We start from the raw sequence: 15267 nt of genomic DNA, 5'->3' as shown, positions 1-15267 counted from the left end.
AAACCAGCAAACTGACACCCATGCAGATCAGGGATGCTAGGAAGCCAATACAGCAAACAGTTTGGTTTTCTTCAGACATATGTCTTCTTCTGAGCTTTCAGGCAGCAGGGGCACACTCACCTTGGAAAGAAGTGTTGAGGCTCTCATCCTAGTTTCTTCCATTCCACCAACGTCAGCTGGGCTGATGTTCTCAAGTAGCTTGGTTAGCAGAGGGAACAGCACCTGTTGGGTCAGACACATTGATATTTCAGAGCTTAAAAATGACTGATGAGATCTGCATAGACAGCCTTACAGGAAGGAATTGGCTTTTGGGATTGGTGGCTTCTAGGCACAGAGCATGGGAGAAGCAATGGGAAGTGGAAATGAGTTGATTTATTTCAATAGTCCATGAGGCTGTTTCAGAATCCCAAGCAGAAAGGAACTTTTCACGGGATTAGAGTAGGGAACACCTTGTCTGTTGTGAACCAGTTGCTCACGAAGACAGTACTGAAATAGCCACCATTCTGCCACTCCTGCACACAGCTTTGCTCTCCATGACAATGCTGTCCTGCCTACATGCCCAGCCCAGCCAGGAGGTTACCTTGTTGAAGCAGGACTCCCATTCCAGGGCATCCAGGGCCTGCAGGTCATGGACCAGGAGGGCCCGCTGCAAGTAAGTGAGTGCCTGCATCCGTACCTGGCGTCGGGCATCGCAGCACAGCCAGGCAATACCTGCAAGTGAGGGATTCATGGAAAAACCTATGGTGAAAGTGTCAGATCCCTACTTCCCCAGTCTAGAGTGAAAAGTTTAACAAAGATCAAACATGCTCTGGGTTAAAAAAAAAAAAAAAAAAAAAAAAAAAGAATAACAAGAAAAAGGATTATACTTGTTCCAAGCCACACACTGGGAATCCAGCGTCAGGTCCAGAAGCAAGCTGGCAGCTAACCCGTGCTAAAGATACCTTTCCAGATCTGATCCAAATTCTTTTTCAATTACAGTAGACCCTAAAAACAACCTCTGCCTGCTTTCTGCAGTTAAGTTCTTGGCTCCTCAGCTTTCCTGAGTGCCACCATTATTTTGGATGTGTCTCTGTTCACTCTCATCACAAGGGGATGGCTTTACCTTGTAGCAAAGGACACCAGCAGTTGGACCACAGTGTTCGTGAATCTGCTTCGATTTTCCTCCCCACTGTCTCTAGATGGCGGTGCTCCTCTGCCCAGGAGCTGTAGATGGTGGCTGCTCGTGTGTGCAAGGTGTGCATGAGGTCCAGGAGCTGCAAGTCAAGCATCACATTAAACAACATATAGGATCTAAATTTTTGAAGCAATCCTGGTCTCTGCTCTTCCCCAAAGCAATACTGAAAGGCTCACAGCTACTCAAGCCTGCTTCCTGTAAGTACATAACCATATAAAGCTCTGGACATGGTGTGAGGCCCTGCTACCTGTGCCCTCCCTAAGTGGCCAAGTGCTGGGCATCTTCAGCAATGTTTGTGTCAGTTCAGTAGCCATGTCAATCCCATCTTCAAGGAACAGCATACCAGTCCTGCCAGGAGAAAGAATGGAGCTTTTCCTGGCACAGAGCGTTGACTTTTCTAAGCAGGGGGAGGAACCCTGTGATTCAGCTCTGCTGTCCAGGGACAAATCTCTGTCTTTTTTTTTTTTTTTTTTTTTTTTAACAAAAAAGCATGAAGCACATGCAAAGCTCCTTCAGAACAGCTCCATATGGACAAATGACAGCATTCCACTAATTTTACTATTGAACTGAGGTCCAACAGCCCAGCAGTCAGCAGGCCTGTGCCTTCACACCTTTGAAATACCAGCTAGAGGAAGAAATGACTCCCTCATGCCAGTCCTCTGTACTTGAAATCCCAGTGCCTCAGCCCACAGGACTTCTCCCTCTCCACAAGCTAAGACGCCCTGCCAGACTCCCCACTAACCCCATAGGAACTTCATCCCTCCAAATGCCCTTGACTCACATCCACCTTACCTACTATACTGACTCGCAGCACCAGAACTCCTCGCTTTTCAGGATTTCCCTCTCCACTGCTGTTCTGCTTCTGCCTGTCCAAATTGCAGCCTTGCTCTTTCACTGCAGAGCCACACACTGCCACCAGAGCCACCCTCTGCCACCTAGTGCCCACTAAGCTGGGATGCAGACACCCTCACCCCACACAAAGAATCCCAGCGACTCCCTAGCAAGGCCCCAAGTATGGGAAAGGAGAGGAGGAAATCCTTGCTATACTTACGTCCTGACTAACCTGTAAAGACACAGTGTGGTAGCTGGCAGGGATGGTCTCATCCTCGTCCTCATCGCTGTGCGTGTGCGCCTGGTGCTGGGTTAAGACCCGTGATCGCCGTGTGGAGCTCTCCTTTGGCTTTTTTTTTAACCGACTGGATTTACTGTCATACCTGTGGCTCTTACCCCTCTTCTCCTGGGACTTGTAGCCTAGAAAGTGAAAGGCAGCAATGTACCATACACACACTCCACCACAAAATCTTCTGCCTTTGAACATACACAGCAGCCACCTTTTGATATCCCCAGTGGTGGTTCCTGTCCTGTGAAGTAACAACTACCCGCTTGAAGAGGTACCCAGCACCCCTCAGGAACAGCTTTCAGCGACAGCTGATACTGCTACTTTCACCTCAGCTCCAGACCTCCCCTCCATCCCAGAGAGAGAGGGATAAGAATAAGGCCCCCCTTCCAGCAGGAGCCAGGACACTCTTCTTGTTCCCTAACAGTATACTTCACACTTCTTGCTGACTGGCCACCCCAAGCCCAATCCTAACTGTCAAACCAAAGGCCATCTTACCCCCATTCAGACTCGCCTCCACAAAGATGCGGATGGTTTTGACACAGAGCTCGAAGTTCTCAGGTGTAACATGGGCAGCATCTCGCACAATGAAGGACAGGGACTCTACGCACTTCATGAGAGACTTTGTGTCATGTGGGCCCAAATCCAGCCCCACAGTCAGGCTGTACTGGTTGACAAGAGGAGATGGTCCCAGCCTGCTGAGCCCAGCAGTGGATCTGGAGGTGTCGATGTCATCTTTCCCCACCTGCAGGGCACAGCAAGAGGGTAGCAGGAGAGGGCAGCATAACAAACAGCACCTCACGCACACACTGCAAGGCTTTTTCTTCTGAAGCCAACAGGTAACATTTCTGTAGGATCCATTTCCCTTTCTTCCTCATTTGCCTCCAAGCTTTCTCCTGTCCATCTGTATCTCATCCCCTCTCTTCACATTGTCAGCTCATCGTAGCTCTCTTTTCTACTGTCTTATTCTTTCTCTCCTGACCACATCCTCTGCCCACAACCATGCTAGTAGTCTTCTTTAGGCACCAGAAGCCCATGGACTACTCACCACTAGCCAGCCACTGTTCATGACATCCACATCTGTCACCGAGCGATGCATCTTGCCTGGTTTCCCATGGTCTGTGTATACCTCTGAATCAGAGGTGTAGCCACGGTCCAGGCTCATGTCACTTGGATGACAGGAGGAGGAGACTTCGCTGTCTGACTGAGCACCTTCAAGACAAAAGGCACAGATTTGTAGACCAAGGCCAAATCAAGAACTTTGAAGAGTAGCTGTGGATAAGGCAGAAGCAATTCCAATTAGTCAGATCAGCATCAGCTAGGAACCACCTGTGGGCCCTGGAAGAAACTGGGCCAGGCCTCTCCTCCTCTGAAAGTAAGAACAACTATGACAGGAGTGTGCACAGGAAACAGGAGGAAACGCAACTCTGACACTGTTTCTCCCCTGTAGGTACGTTTGGCTTTCCCCTTCAGAGGGAAGGGCTTTCCATGCTCTACTACATCACTTGTCAGCCTGATCACGGATTTAAAAAGGGTGGGTTGTCCAATGCTTTGATCCTGGGGGAAGAATCAGATGTACCACACATTTTAAGAACTACTGGAGGTGCCAGGTTCAGCCAAAACAACTCCAGAAGCACAGCATGGAATGACGTGACTCATGTTGGGCCTCTGGAGTCGCTCAGCTCCACACTAATACTGGTCAAGTCTTTCTTGTGAACAGCAATGCACATTAGCATGTTCCACATCTGTCAGATCTACCTTCTTTGACCTTTAGGATAAGCTTAAATTCCACGTGGCCCAAGCCCAGAAATCTTTGTGAGGGGCAAAACTTAAGCTACTGACATAATGTTATTTAGAAGCAAAAAATAATTCTGTCATTTGACATTATCTAGAAACTGCCCAGCAGAGAGACAGACTTGCTGTGAACACAGTGCAACATTTTCAGAGGGAGGTAAAGAGAAGGAAAGTTATGATGTGCACGGTGCCACAGTCAAGTAGTTTGTTCAATCGGCAAAGACAGAAGCAGTTAAAAACAAAATGGGAGAAGATAGCCCAGCATTAGCCCAGATGACAAAGGCCACTGAGGTTTTGCAGATAAATCCAGGTTTCTCCCATCTGTCTAGCACAAAGCGTCAGGACCTAGCAAGGAAGTTCTAGAAAAGCAGAGGAAAACAAAGGCTTCTGGCCTTTTCTTGCTGTTTGCTGTAAAAGTCTGAGGCTGTCAGCCTCAAACACATTGCCAGTTGGCTAAAGCAAAACAGGAGCAGTCTGCTGAAAAGACTGTCTTTCTAACACAGGCAAGAGAGGTGGGAAATAGTAAGTTAGTCCTGTGGGGATGGTTCAGGCACTCTGAACACAAATGGATTTGGAAACAGAATTTTAAAGAGCAACTCCCTTTATGAGATCCTTAAAATGGTGACAGAAAAGCATCAGTCCCACAAAAGTAGCAAGTATGAGAGGAACAACAGCTGGGCTTACATTACACACTCAGATGAGAGATTAAGGCTGTATTACCCAAGGCATCAGACCACAACCAGCAGAAAATGCTCTTTGGGTAGAGCAAAGACCTCCTACAGCTGCTACAACTGATATCAGTTTTCCTCCCACTGCTCCCCCAGGGACTGGCACCTGGACCGCTGCTCACGGAGAAGGAAGAGATGGCAGAATAGAGATGGGGACAGACCAAGGGGTAGGAGTGAACAGCAGGTGCTGGTCTTTAATCTTGCTAATGTAGTTTAATATCAGCTTTGTTTTCTTGCAGTCCCCTTTGCTAATTGAAAAGCTTGAGGAAGCAGCTGCTTATCTGGCAGGCAGGCATCATATTTCCTAGCAAAGGCTGGCCTGTCTTACCTGTGTCGTTATCTGCCCTTGCTGTAACCTGCAGGGCTGCAGGCGGCTTCACCCCAGACCCAATACACTCCAGAAGGGTGAAGAGCGTGTACCAGTCATCCCCAGAGTGAATGTTGGCAGCATTGGTCTTCAGGAGTTCATGGAGGCCATAGGCAACCTCATGGCTAACTCTGGACAGCACATTTGGCTTCATCATGAGCAGGATACGTAAGGAGAGGAGAACCTGGCCAGAGGAGGAATGAAGAATAACAGACCCTGTTATTTAGACTCCAGCAAAGTCCCCCTTCATTTATTTAGAGCTACTTACAACTGCTGTTTGTAACTACCTGCAGCACAGACAGGTTAAATGTGGGCCTATCCAATGATAATTTGTTTACTGTGTTGTCAGATGTAGCCAAAAACCCCCAGCAACTGACTTTTGAAAATCTCTTACCTGCGCGCTGATTTCTTCCCGACGAAGGAGCCGAATTGCCAGTCTCAGCAGCCCCACCACTGCCCTCTCCACCAAGAAGCAGAACTCCATCGCATGGACACAGAGGTGATAGAGGTGGTCTCGGACAGTTTGCCAGACACAGGTCACACGGTCCCTAGCCACAACACGGAGGAGGGAAAGGGCAGGATGAAAGGACATGAGATAAGAGCGATACAGCTACCTCTCCCAGAACTACAGACAACCCAGTACTTTTTCATTTTAATGAAAAACTCCAGCCAGGAGATGTAAGAACAGACACATAGAAAGAACAAAGCCATCAAATTTCTTATTTACTTCATTACTTACAAAGCAATCAGGTGGGAGAATTCTCCCTCCAGAGTTTAGTTTATGTTCTCCAAACCTCAGGATATCAAGCAATAATTCCTGGGCGAATAACCCCTCTGTTTGCACATACAAGAGTGGAATTGCTAAGTCCTGAAATTACAGCCACATGCTGCTTCAGCTGGCAAATCAAGCACATAAGGAACTCACTCCCTGGACCCAGGCAGCAGCTGCAGTAAAGCAGGGACATTTACAGTGAATCTGCCTGTATTTCAAGGTCGTACCTATTCTCCAGCACAATCCTCAGAAGCATCTCCAAGCAGAAGGCAGCATCCTCTTCATCATATGTCTCCTCATCAGGAGTCACAGAGATTAGAGCCTAGAAAAGCCAGGAAATGTTTGTGAATCACAACCCCCCCAGACTAGGGGACCAACAAATGAAGACCAACAGAATGCTCTGAGTCTGGGCAAAACTGTACTCTGCTGCCTGGTGAGCTCAGGCATAGTTTATCAAAAATGCTTTGGACAGAGGTCAAGCTAAATACATGGAAAATTTGGGTTTTTTTATCATGCAAGATGTAATAGGAACTTAAAAGATATTGGACTCTGACAAAGTCTCTCAGATGGAGAAGAATTCTGAAAGCCAGCAGCTTCTTGCTAAGAATACGTGAAATATGGAAAAGGCAAGACATAGTTAGGAATTACTACGAATACTGCAACTATTCCTCTCAAGCCATAAGCCATAAGCTTGCATATGAAGGGAGCATAGTGCTCCCCTGGAACTGACACTGCAAACAAAAACTGAGTCACCACTTCTGCAGCAAGTTCTGCTTTAGCTGTTTTAAGTTCTTTGGGGTTTACTCAATTATCATCTTTATTTTAGAAACACTGCAGCAAGCCTCGATAAATAAACCTTTCCTTTGTTTTAGCACAAGCCTCAATAATGTCATGCATCCTATTGATGAAGCCAGGGAATTGCAATTACAGCAGCCTGAAGAGAAAGGCACTTGCCCTTTAAGGAGCCATTAGGCAACACACACTGCCAGCTCACACAGCATCTCTGCAAGGGGTGCATTGCATTATTTGCTTTTGGAAAAGGTGAGAGCAGTCAGACTCTTTCCATACCCTGAAGTGGTCTCAAACTCCACACTAGCCTGAGAAGCCACTACTAGAACCAGGTAACTACCTACCCTCCCCCAGGGAGGGGAGCTTCTCTAGCCCAAAGACTAGAGAGTCCAGTCTTACCACATGACCTAGGGGTACAGAGACAAATATTTCTGTACATCTCTTGCCTTTAAAGTGGCTTTTTAAAATGCTCTCATTAGGCACACAGCACACCAGAAAAGATGAAAACGCATAACCTTAAACTCCTACACAGAGCTACACATATTTTCAAACACTTACCATGACTTCCTCAAGGTTTTTACAATGCATTCCACAATTTAATTCTTCCTCTACTACTAAAACAATTGTGGCTGCCAGCACACAAGTTACATGTAACAGCTGAACTAATGACTGGTTTTGGATCCCAAATAGGTCCAAAACCTCCTTCAGGAACAGAGTAGCTCGGTGAGTACACAGCAAATATCCATGATCGTGCATAGCATACTTATTCCATCGCCAGTCCAGTCCCTTGCCCAATATCTCTCTCACCTTCATGAGCTCCTGGAGGGATTCAAGTTGGAGGAATTTGCTTTCTGTGATCAACTTCTCAGGATCACATTGCTGCAAAAGACAGAAAAGAGGACTGTCCATCTGGGGGATGAGGAAAGCAAACAAACAGATCCTCCAGAAACACTGCTTGTTTCCAGGAGAGATACAGATAGTGGCTTTAACAGTTATCTGGAGAAAAACTCCTGCCAGTAGTCTATTCCTTTAACATGAATTACCTTTAACAGACCTGACCTGTGCTAGACAGATTTTAACAGATAACTCCTCTGTCCACATACTGCTCAAACCCCAGGTTCAGATTTTGTTGGCACCATGTGCTTTAACATGGTACTGGAAAAGATCAGTAATTTGAGAATTTATTAATTTGTCGACAACTACAGGACTGCGATGCCAAAGGCAGATCCCAGCTTCATGTGGGGGATCGTTCCTGTTTTCATTTGTTACTACATTTGTGCGAAACAGCACATTAAGACCCTCTAGCTGTCAATGCAGATATGCTCTTACAATTCCCAAATCCTCTTGAACCTAAAATACTGTCTAGAAACATACATGTTTATGCTTCTGTTACCTGTTATCCATATAGTACTGCCATCACAAACAAAAAGCAGGTTCTTTTACAGCCTGTATGTTACCTTTATGCATTCCAGAGCCGTTCGCTTTGCCTCCTGTGTCTCTGTAGATGGCCCTCTCATACCAGATTGCTCTGTTCCACTGAGGGTGAGCCAGCTCACGAAACTCAGGACTGTAGATTCACCACTGCAATTCAGAAGGCACCATCATTAGTAAGAAAACAAGAAATCATATTATTCTCCAGCTTTGGTACCAAAAGGACTGCCTGGGCAATCTATACCACTTACCGGTTAGATGGTGTTTCCTCACGTTGCAGATAGATTTTACCATTAGGATCCACAAAATCTTCAACCTGGAAGACGGACAAGAACATGGATATAATCAACTGTCTGCTTCTTTGTAGCCTTCCCCCTAAACCCTGTAAGGTTTCACTCAGTGATGAAACACTACACCCAACTGCTCATGTGTAGGCAGTGAACCTCAGCTCTTCACCCCCTCAGCCCTTCAGTAAAGTGCCACCCCTACCTGGCAATACCAATGCTGTACTCTAATACTTCATGCCTATCAGCATGTCCCTTTTCTGCACAATACTCAAATCTGTTCAAGTAATACTGGAATTTCTCAAATCCAATAAAAAGTAGAATAAGGAAAAAATGAAACCCTATAAAAGAAGCTGGAGGTTGCAGATAACTTGAACACTAAGCCCTTTGCAGCCTTTCTAGCTCTCTACACACTTTACCCAAGCCAGGCCTTTGCAACAGAGCTCTCCTTCCCTTTGACCTGGTTCTATGAAAAACCAGCTTCCCACCTCCCTACTCCTCAATTACACATGGGCCAGCTGTTGTTACCTCCACCATAGCCTTGGGCAGCAGCTCTGCTCGGAAAAGCTGTAGCATGGCCTCCATGATGTTTTTCCAGCCTTCCCGCAGAATGTCACCATGGCGATGGGCCAAGTGAAACACAGTCTTCGCTGCAATATGGGCCTTGGGATTACTTCCAAAAACAGTGGGCAGGTTCTCAATAGACTGCAGGGAAGAAGAGGGGGTGGCAATCCATCAGCAAGAGATGTTTTCTTTTCTACACAAATTAGGGCAGACTGTTCAGAACTGGTTACGGGAAAGACAAAAATTCTTTGTATGATGCTTGGATAACTCCTCAGCTCATATTCACTTTGCACACATACAAGGACAAAGACAGCTTACCTGGTACAAGCTGAATCACTGAGCTACCTAGACATAAGCTTTCCAAGAAGAACAACAATACAGAATATTTTGAAAATGTTTGCTGAAAACTCACTAACAGTATTTTATTCTGCTATGGGAACTCATTCCAGGATCAAAGCCTTCTACAAAAAGTATCACATCTCCTCTGGAAGCACCAATTACTCTGCTCTACTGTTAGAGAAAGAAACTATGATCAAAAGCTTTACAGACTTGCAAAGTTACTCCTACCACTACTTAGCAGCAAGATTCAAAGTAAGAGCGATGAACCCAGACATACTGTCTCTACCAATAACTGCTGGATCATAATTCCTCATAATCTGTTCAATGTACTCACAGCTTTTCAAAATACAAAAGAAGTGTGCTAAGTCATTTAAACCAACTCATGTATGCTGTCAAAACAAGAAAAAACCCAACAACCACATGAGCTAGTATCAGACCCTGTAACATGCTCCATCTTTCTACAGTTACTTAAGCTCATTGCAATGTTCATTTTGACGCGAGACAGGCTTTGTCATTCTCTTGCTTATGTGGACAAAACACATACTTATTCATCAGGAAAGGAAAGAGAAGACAGGAGCTAGGATGGACTGAAAGTGTGGCTCTTCCAACCTCAGACCCTAAGTTCAGAAAAACTAATTCTTGCTTCAGTCGAACTGCTGGTAAAACTATTATCAAAATGGGTCTTTGAATTTAGAGGTAAACTCCATTAGAAGTGCCAATCTGAAGGTCTGGCAGAAATGTGACAGCTCATTTTTTTTTCCATTGTTGGTATGGAGAAAGCACACAAATACATACATCACTGAAGTTTCAGAGTACAAACATTAATATGCCTGGTTTTGCACTGTAGCAACAAGTCACAACACCAAATTAAAACATACAGGGGTTTTTCTACTACTTATACACTAAGTCAGTATCAGTCTTAACTGTGGATCAAGAAGTAGTGTACTTGCTCTTCTTAAATCACTTAATCCTCCTCCATGTTCCTTTCCATTCCTCTTCTTTAAACCAAAGTGGCCATGCACAGCTATTGCAGTGCTTGGAGAAGATGCCTCATCACCAGCATGATCTAACTTGGGAAGTGACTAGCAGCTAAGCGACACTTTGATGTTCTTCTCTTGCTTTCTAACAGTTGCTCTTCGTTTTGCCTCCTCAGCTCCTGAAGACAGTCCTTCCTTCTCCCCTTCCATCAGACTGTCTCTCAAATATTTGTTCAGTTGTCATATTCCACTGATGTCTCCAAGCCTTACAGGAATTTAGGACAGCAGAAAGTCATTGGTGTACTTGGAATCTGGCCAAAGATAAGAACTCACAGCCTTCTTCAAATCCAGAAGTCCCTGATTCTATGTCATCACCCAAAGACATACTTTACACAGATATTGGACTGCTCCAGATTCCAGTCTTACAATTAGACGGGATGCAGCTGGCAATAGCTGGTGCCTCTGAGGGCTTAGTCTAGTTGCTTCTACTGCGTAAATCTGTGCTAAACAATTGTTTCATGGCAGACATTCCTCTACTTGGGTTATCTATTGGTAGTCTCAAGGTCTGGTATGCCTGGAGAGGATCAAGTATTTCACCTTTACTGTTGTGAGCTGTGGAGGGAGAGGGCATCTAAAGTAACCCCATTGCTTGGGATTTCCTTTTTTTTTTTTAATAGCCAACCTCGTACTTTTTCACTGCTACCAATACCAGAAAGCAAGTGATATAAAATACCCAGTCCAAACAATTCCATTTCCTTGCAGCCTAACTCTATTAACTGGATTACTTTGCAGGACTGTTCCCTTTCTGCTCTCCCTTCAAGGGATTTAAGAGAAAAAAAAAAAAATCAGCTGTCTTAGCCTTTTTACTCCCATGATTTCAGGATTGAATGATCTTGTTTTCTTTTTTTTTTTTCCTCTTTTTTGGATGTGCGGCAGTTCTATTCTGCTCACTGTGGGTCTCGCACTGGTTCTCAGAGCAATGCTGTGAGATTCTTTGTGAGTTCTGACCCTTTAAAGGACTTGCTGTCATCTTCTCCTTAGCACAAACCATGGTCTGCCACACACTGTCTATCCAACACCTTGGGGAAAAACAGGCTGATGCTGTAACACACAAACAGATTTGGGTACAAAAAGCTTACACCAGTCACTGTACCTTGAATTTATTCCCACAGTACAATCCACATAAAGGGTCTTTAGGGCTTGCCAAAAGTGGGGCTAGCAGCTGATCTTATTACCAGACTCCACAGACCAACTGACAATTCAAATTATTAGTTTCTCTAACCTCTTTATGCTGGGTGGAAGCACAGCCCCTACACTTTGGAAGAACAGCTCACAAAACAGCCCCTCTTAGCACTGCATAAGCCTTATAACAAAATATTCAGTAGCTGAAATGCATAAACTTGGCTGGGATCACGGATGATCACTGACTTGATCACAGGGAGATCTAAGCCTCCTCAAATCAAGTAAGTGGAATAAACACTTAGATATCACAGCATTCTGCCCTGCACAAACTGCCACTTGTGAGCAGAAGGAAATTGTGCATCTTTGAACCTGTCCCATGAAGTCCTACTTCACTACACACTATTCATTGCCTTCTCCAGAAAATTCTGGGCAGGGGCTGATAGGTATCTACAGAGACAGTGATAACTAAAATAAGCAAATATTACTGCTTAACAGAAGAAGAGGGTTCTTATACACTAAAAGCCATGCTTCTTCCCTTTCCTTGAAAACTCACCTCACTGTTGAGGGCTGTAAACTTGCAGAGAGAAATTATGAGATTGTCAAACACATCACTAAGGCCATAGTGGGCAGAAATCATTGCACATTTCCTGGGGAAAGAAGAAAACAGAAAACAATGTAATAAGTCAGCACAGACAAGTCTGTTTACAGGACAGCAAATCAGGGTGCCTCTCTGTTGACATTTTAGAACCTGCTCTCCATCCACTCATAATGATTGCTGATGTATAGAAGTCTACTATTATCCCTCAAATAATCTCAGTCCTCATCCATACATTCTGATATTTGTCTGTGCTGATGCAAGGATCACTTTCAAGAAGCAAGTCTAAATAGACAGACCACTTGCACCTGAGCCAATATACCTCATCCTCATTTCCTGTCTTTACATAAGAGAATGTTGCTCAGATTGGCAGTAGCGTTGAAGGTGTAGCTTCCAAGAGGTCACGGCTACAGCAGTATGTTAACAGAGCTTTAAAACTATACTTAAGGCATCATTTGGTCTGGATCTAAGCATGACCAAATATTGTTCCAATACAGTTTCTCACAGACAGTAAGTTTTTTGAATACTGGTCATCTGGAGAAAGAAAAAAAAAAAAAAAAAATCCCCATCCCATTCAGCCACAGCTATGGCCTCATACACATGACAGGTTTTGTTCCTATACAGGGAATTTGCATCTCTGTGCAAGTTAAGGGTGAATTTTTCCCCTCATTGCTAATCAGCACAGTGATGTCAGTTTTAAATGTAACCAGGTTTGAATTTAAAAATACATACCCCAGGCACTTTGTTTATTAAAACACAGCAGTCAAGCCAAACAGTGAGAGACAACCAAGGGGCCAAGATGGGATGAATCAATACAAATAATAGAATAAAACTAAAGGACTGTAGGTCACAATAAAATGCTCAACGGCTAGGAAAAGTGCGAGCTGGTATTCACTGTGATATCTCTAGCAGGTAAACAGGAGACAATGGCTACATTTTAACTCTTCTGGGTCTTCCTGAATGCAAGAGTTACCTGAAACCAGAGATAGCCTTCTGGATGATTGTTTCTTCTAAGCTCTTGTCAAAAACATAAGAAAGTGCTGCAATGGTTGGCCCCCATGTCATGGTGAAGAGATCGTGGTCATAGCTTCCGGGAGGTACATGGAGAAATATTCCCTCATCAGTTGCACCGCGATGTAGCAGGACATTCCAGATATAGTTTTCCTTCACCAGGCCGGTCTGTTCTTCTGGCATCACTATCTCATCATTTCTGCAAGAGAGGAAGGCAGAAAGGTTGAATTTTTCATTCTGAGCCAAACCCAACATTTACACAATGCCCTTCAATACATGGTCCCAAAGCTAAGTGATGTCTACTCTGAAGTGGTTTTGCCAGCTCCTGAAACAGCCTGTTTTCCTGTGTCTGCCGGCTTGATAACCTGGATATGAAATCTGGTGGCTCTTAGCTGCACCCAGCAGCAACCGTGTAAGAATAGCAACTGAAGAAGCAGCTACCTAACACCACAAGTGCAAAATGCAACACATATGGTAGTTAAATGATGGGAAATTTTGGACAGCACATTGAGCACATTGGCATAGCTTCACATGCCCCCATTCCAACTCTCCTCCCACTAAGATTGTTCTGCATATCTCATACTCCCAGATTAAAAAAAAAAAAAAAAAAGAAGTTATAGCGCTGCAGCCACCAGCAGGTAGGAGTACCTCTGTATAAGAATAATGCAACTATTCAGATTATGCCAAAATCAAATATCAGAACGCCAAGTAGTACAAAATTAAAGATAAAACAAGGAACTAAATGTATGATGGGTGATTCATAACCAAGGTACCACAGCTCCTTACTGTAACTGGATTAAAGTTAAAAATTAATAAAACAATTACGATTAATGCCAAATAGCATTTGCAATCCCAGGTTAAACTATGTCAAGCCTAAATACATAGTCCCTAAACTTGGGTAACATTGCACAAGAGATAACCCTCTTATCTAATAGCTTCTTAAAAAGAGTCTCAAATATACTACGAACACTAGATTGCAGCAAATCTGAAAAGTAGAGGTCCTTCTGCAACAATCAAAAAATAACAAGCTTCAGTTGCCAAAGAAGCAATTTTCATGTGTTAACAGCAACTACAAAAAAGCTCTCCTGATTTATGCATAAAAATAAGCTCTTCTCAGTTTCAGGTACCTGCATATTTTGACAAGAGAAATCATTACTGAGATTATATAGGAAATGTGTTTGCAGTCAATTGCATACATTTTCTAAATACCTGTATTTGATAAATATTAGCAGAAGCAAGTGAATGGGTTTACTTGGAAATTTTCAGGAAATGAAACTGTGCTCAAAAGCAAAATGCTGAGATCCTGAAGAGATAATGCACTACTCTGTACAGATTACAGCCTGATTTTTTTTTCCCCCCTTAATAATACAAAGAAAACAAACAGTTCCTCAATCTCAACTATGACACTGGGGCAATCTATCTGAGATGGAGCAATACTGAAATGCTACACCAAGTGTTTTAGCCCTAGAACATACTGAAAAGGCTGACATATCTGGTGAAGGGAGGATAAAGGGGAACAAACTAGGACAGAGGCACCAGATAACCAAAAGATACGAGAATATTCCCAGGGTACTACTCAAAACATTAAGAACATCCTCAGGGGAGAGAGGCCAATCACAACTAGAGCTCTATTTGAAAGCTAGAGTTACCTCCTGAAGAATTTCTGGATATGTAGTATAGGCAGCTTCCCTACCTTCCCAGAGAAGGCTCAAAAGGGAGGGTCAGCCTAATCACACTGCCCTGCTCCCAGCCTGAGCCACTGCGGACTGAAACTACTAGCTGAGAGTCAGTCACATCCTGCCTCCTCAGAGATGTAATCCTCTAAGCTCCAAATTGGCTGGACCTGGATTTACTGATAGGCTAGACTGCCAAGCTGTTATTAAAGCTCCCCACCCAGAGCTAGTCTATGCACAAAAGGGCCTCAGCCACCAAGAATTCTCCGTGGCAAAAGAGGTTGGTGCAGACAGCAACCTCCTACAAAGAGCTCAAAAGGAAAAAATGAAACTGAGACCTGGATATGTTATGTCAGGGCACCAGGGCTGTGCTGGGGATGAGATTCTATCTCTAACACTACATAAAATGTTCTAAAAAAGGCTTAAGGCCTGTTCTGGATAACAGAGGTTTCTTAGATCCAGCATTTCAC

At 44.2% G+C, this 15267-nt stretch overlaps 1 protein-coding gene across 5 annotated transcripts in view; it reads right to left on the bottom strand.

Moving 5' to 3' along the window:
• Nucleotides 1–15267, bottom strand: part of GBF1 (golgi brefeldin A resistant guanine nucleotide exchange factor 1) — a 107148-nt gene that overhangs the window by 3343 nt on the left and 88538 nt on the right. For 3 of the 5 annotated variants that reach the window (XM_071811887.1, XM_065843014.2, XM_071811889.1), the window contains 15 exons: nt 13087–13323; nt 12072–12165; nt 8985–9161; nt 8424–8488; nt 8199–8322; nt 7549–7620; nt 6180–6274; nt 5575–5728; nt 5142–5364; nt 3340–3503; nt 2790–3036; nt 2226–2425; nt 1103–1253; nt 581–711; nt 121–222 (listed from right to left, as the gene is read on the bottom strand). In XM_071811887.1, the coding sequence (XP_071667988.1) occupies nt 121–222; nt 581–711; nt 1103–1253; nt 2226–2425; nt 2790–3036; nt 3340–3503; nt 5142–5364; nt 5575–5728; nt 6180–6274; nt 7549–7620; nt 8199–8322; nt 8424–8488; nt 8985–9161; nt 12072–12165; nt 13087–13323 (2236 nt within the window). The remainder of the gene's footprint in view (nt 1–120; nt 223–580; nt 712–1102; nt 1254–2225; nt 2426–2789; nt 3037–3339; nt 3504–5141; nt 5365–5574; nt 5729–6179; nt 6275–7548; nt 7621–8198; nt 8323–8423; nt 8489–8984; nt 9162–12071; nt 12166–13086; nt 13324–15267) is intronic. The other 2 variants (XM_071811888.1, XM_065843015.2) reach the window with 1 other exon arrangement.

The sequence above is a fragment of the Patagioenas fasciata genome, chromosome 8 (genome assembly GCF_037038585.1).
Source record: "Patagioenas fasciata isolate bPatFas1 chromosome 8, bPatFas1.hap1, whole genome shotgun sequence".
In the NCBI taxonomy this organism is placed as follows: domain Eukaryota; kingdom Metazoa; phylum Chordata; class Aves; order Columbiformes; family Columbidae; genus Patagioenas; species Patagioenas fasciata.
This window is presented reverse-complemented; position numbering and strand designations above follow the sequence as displayed.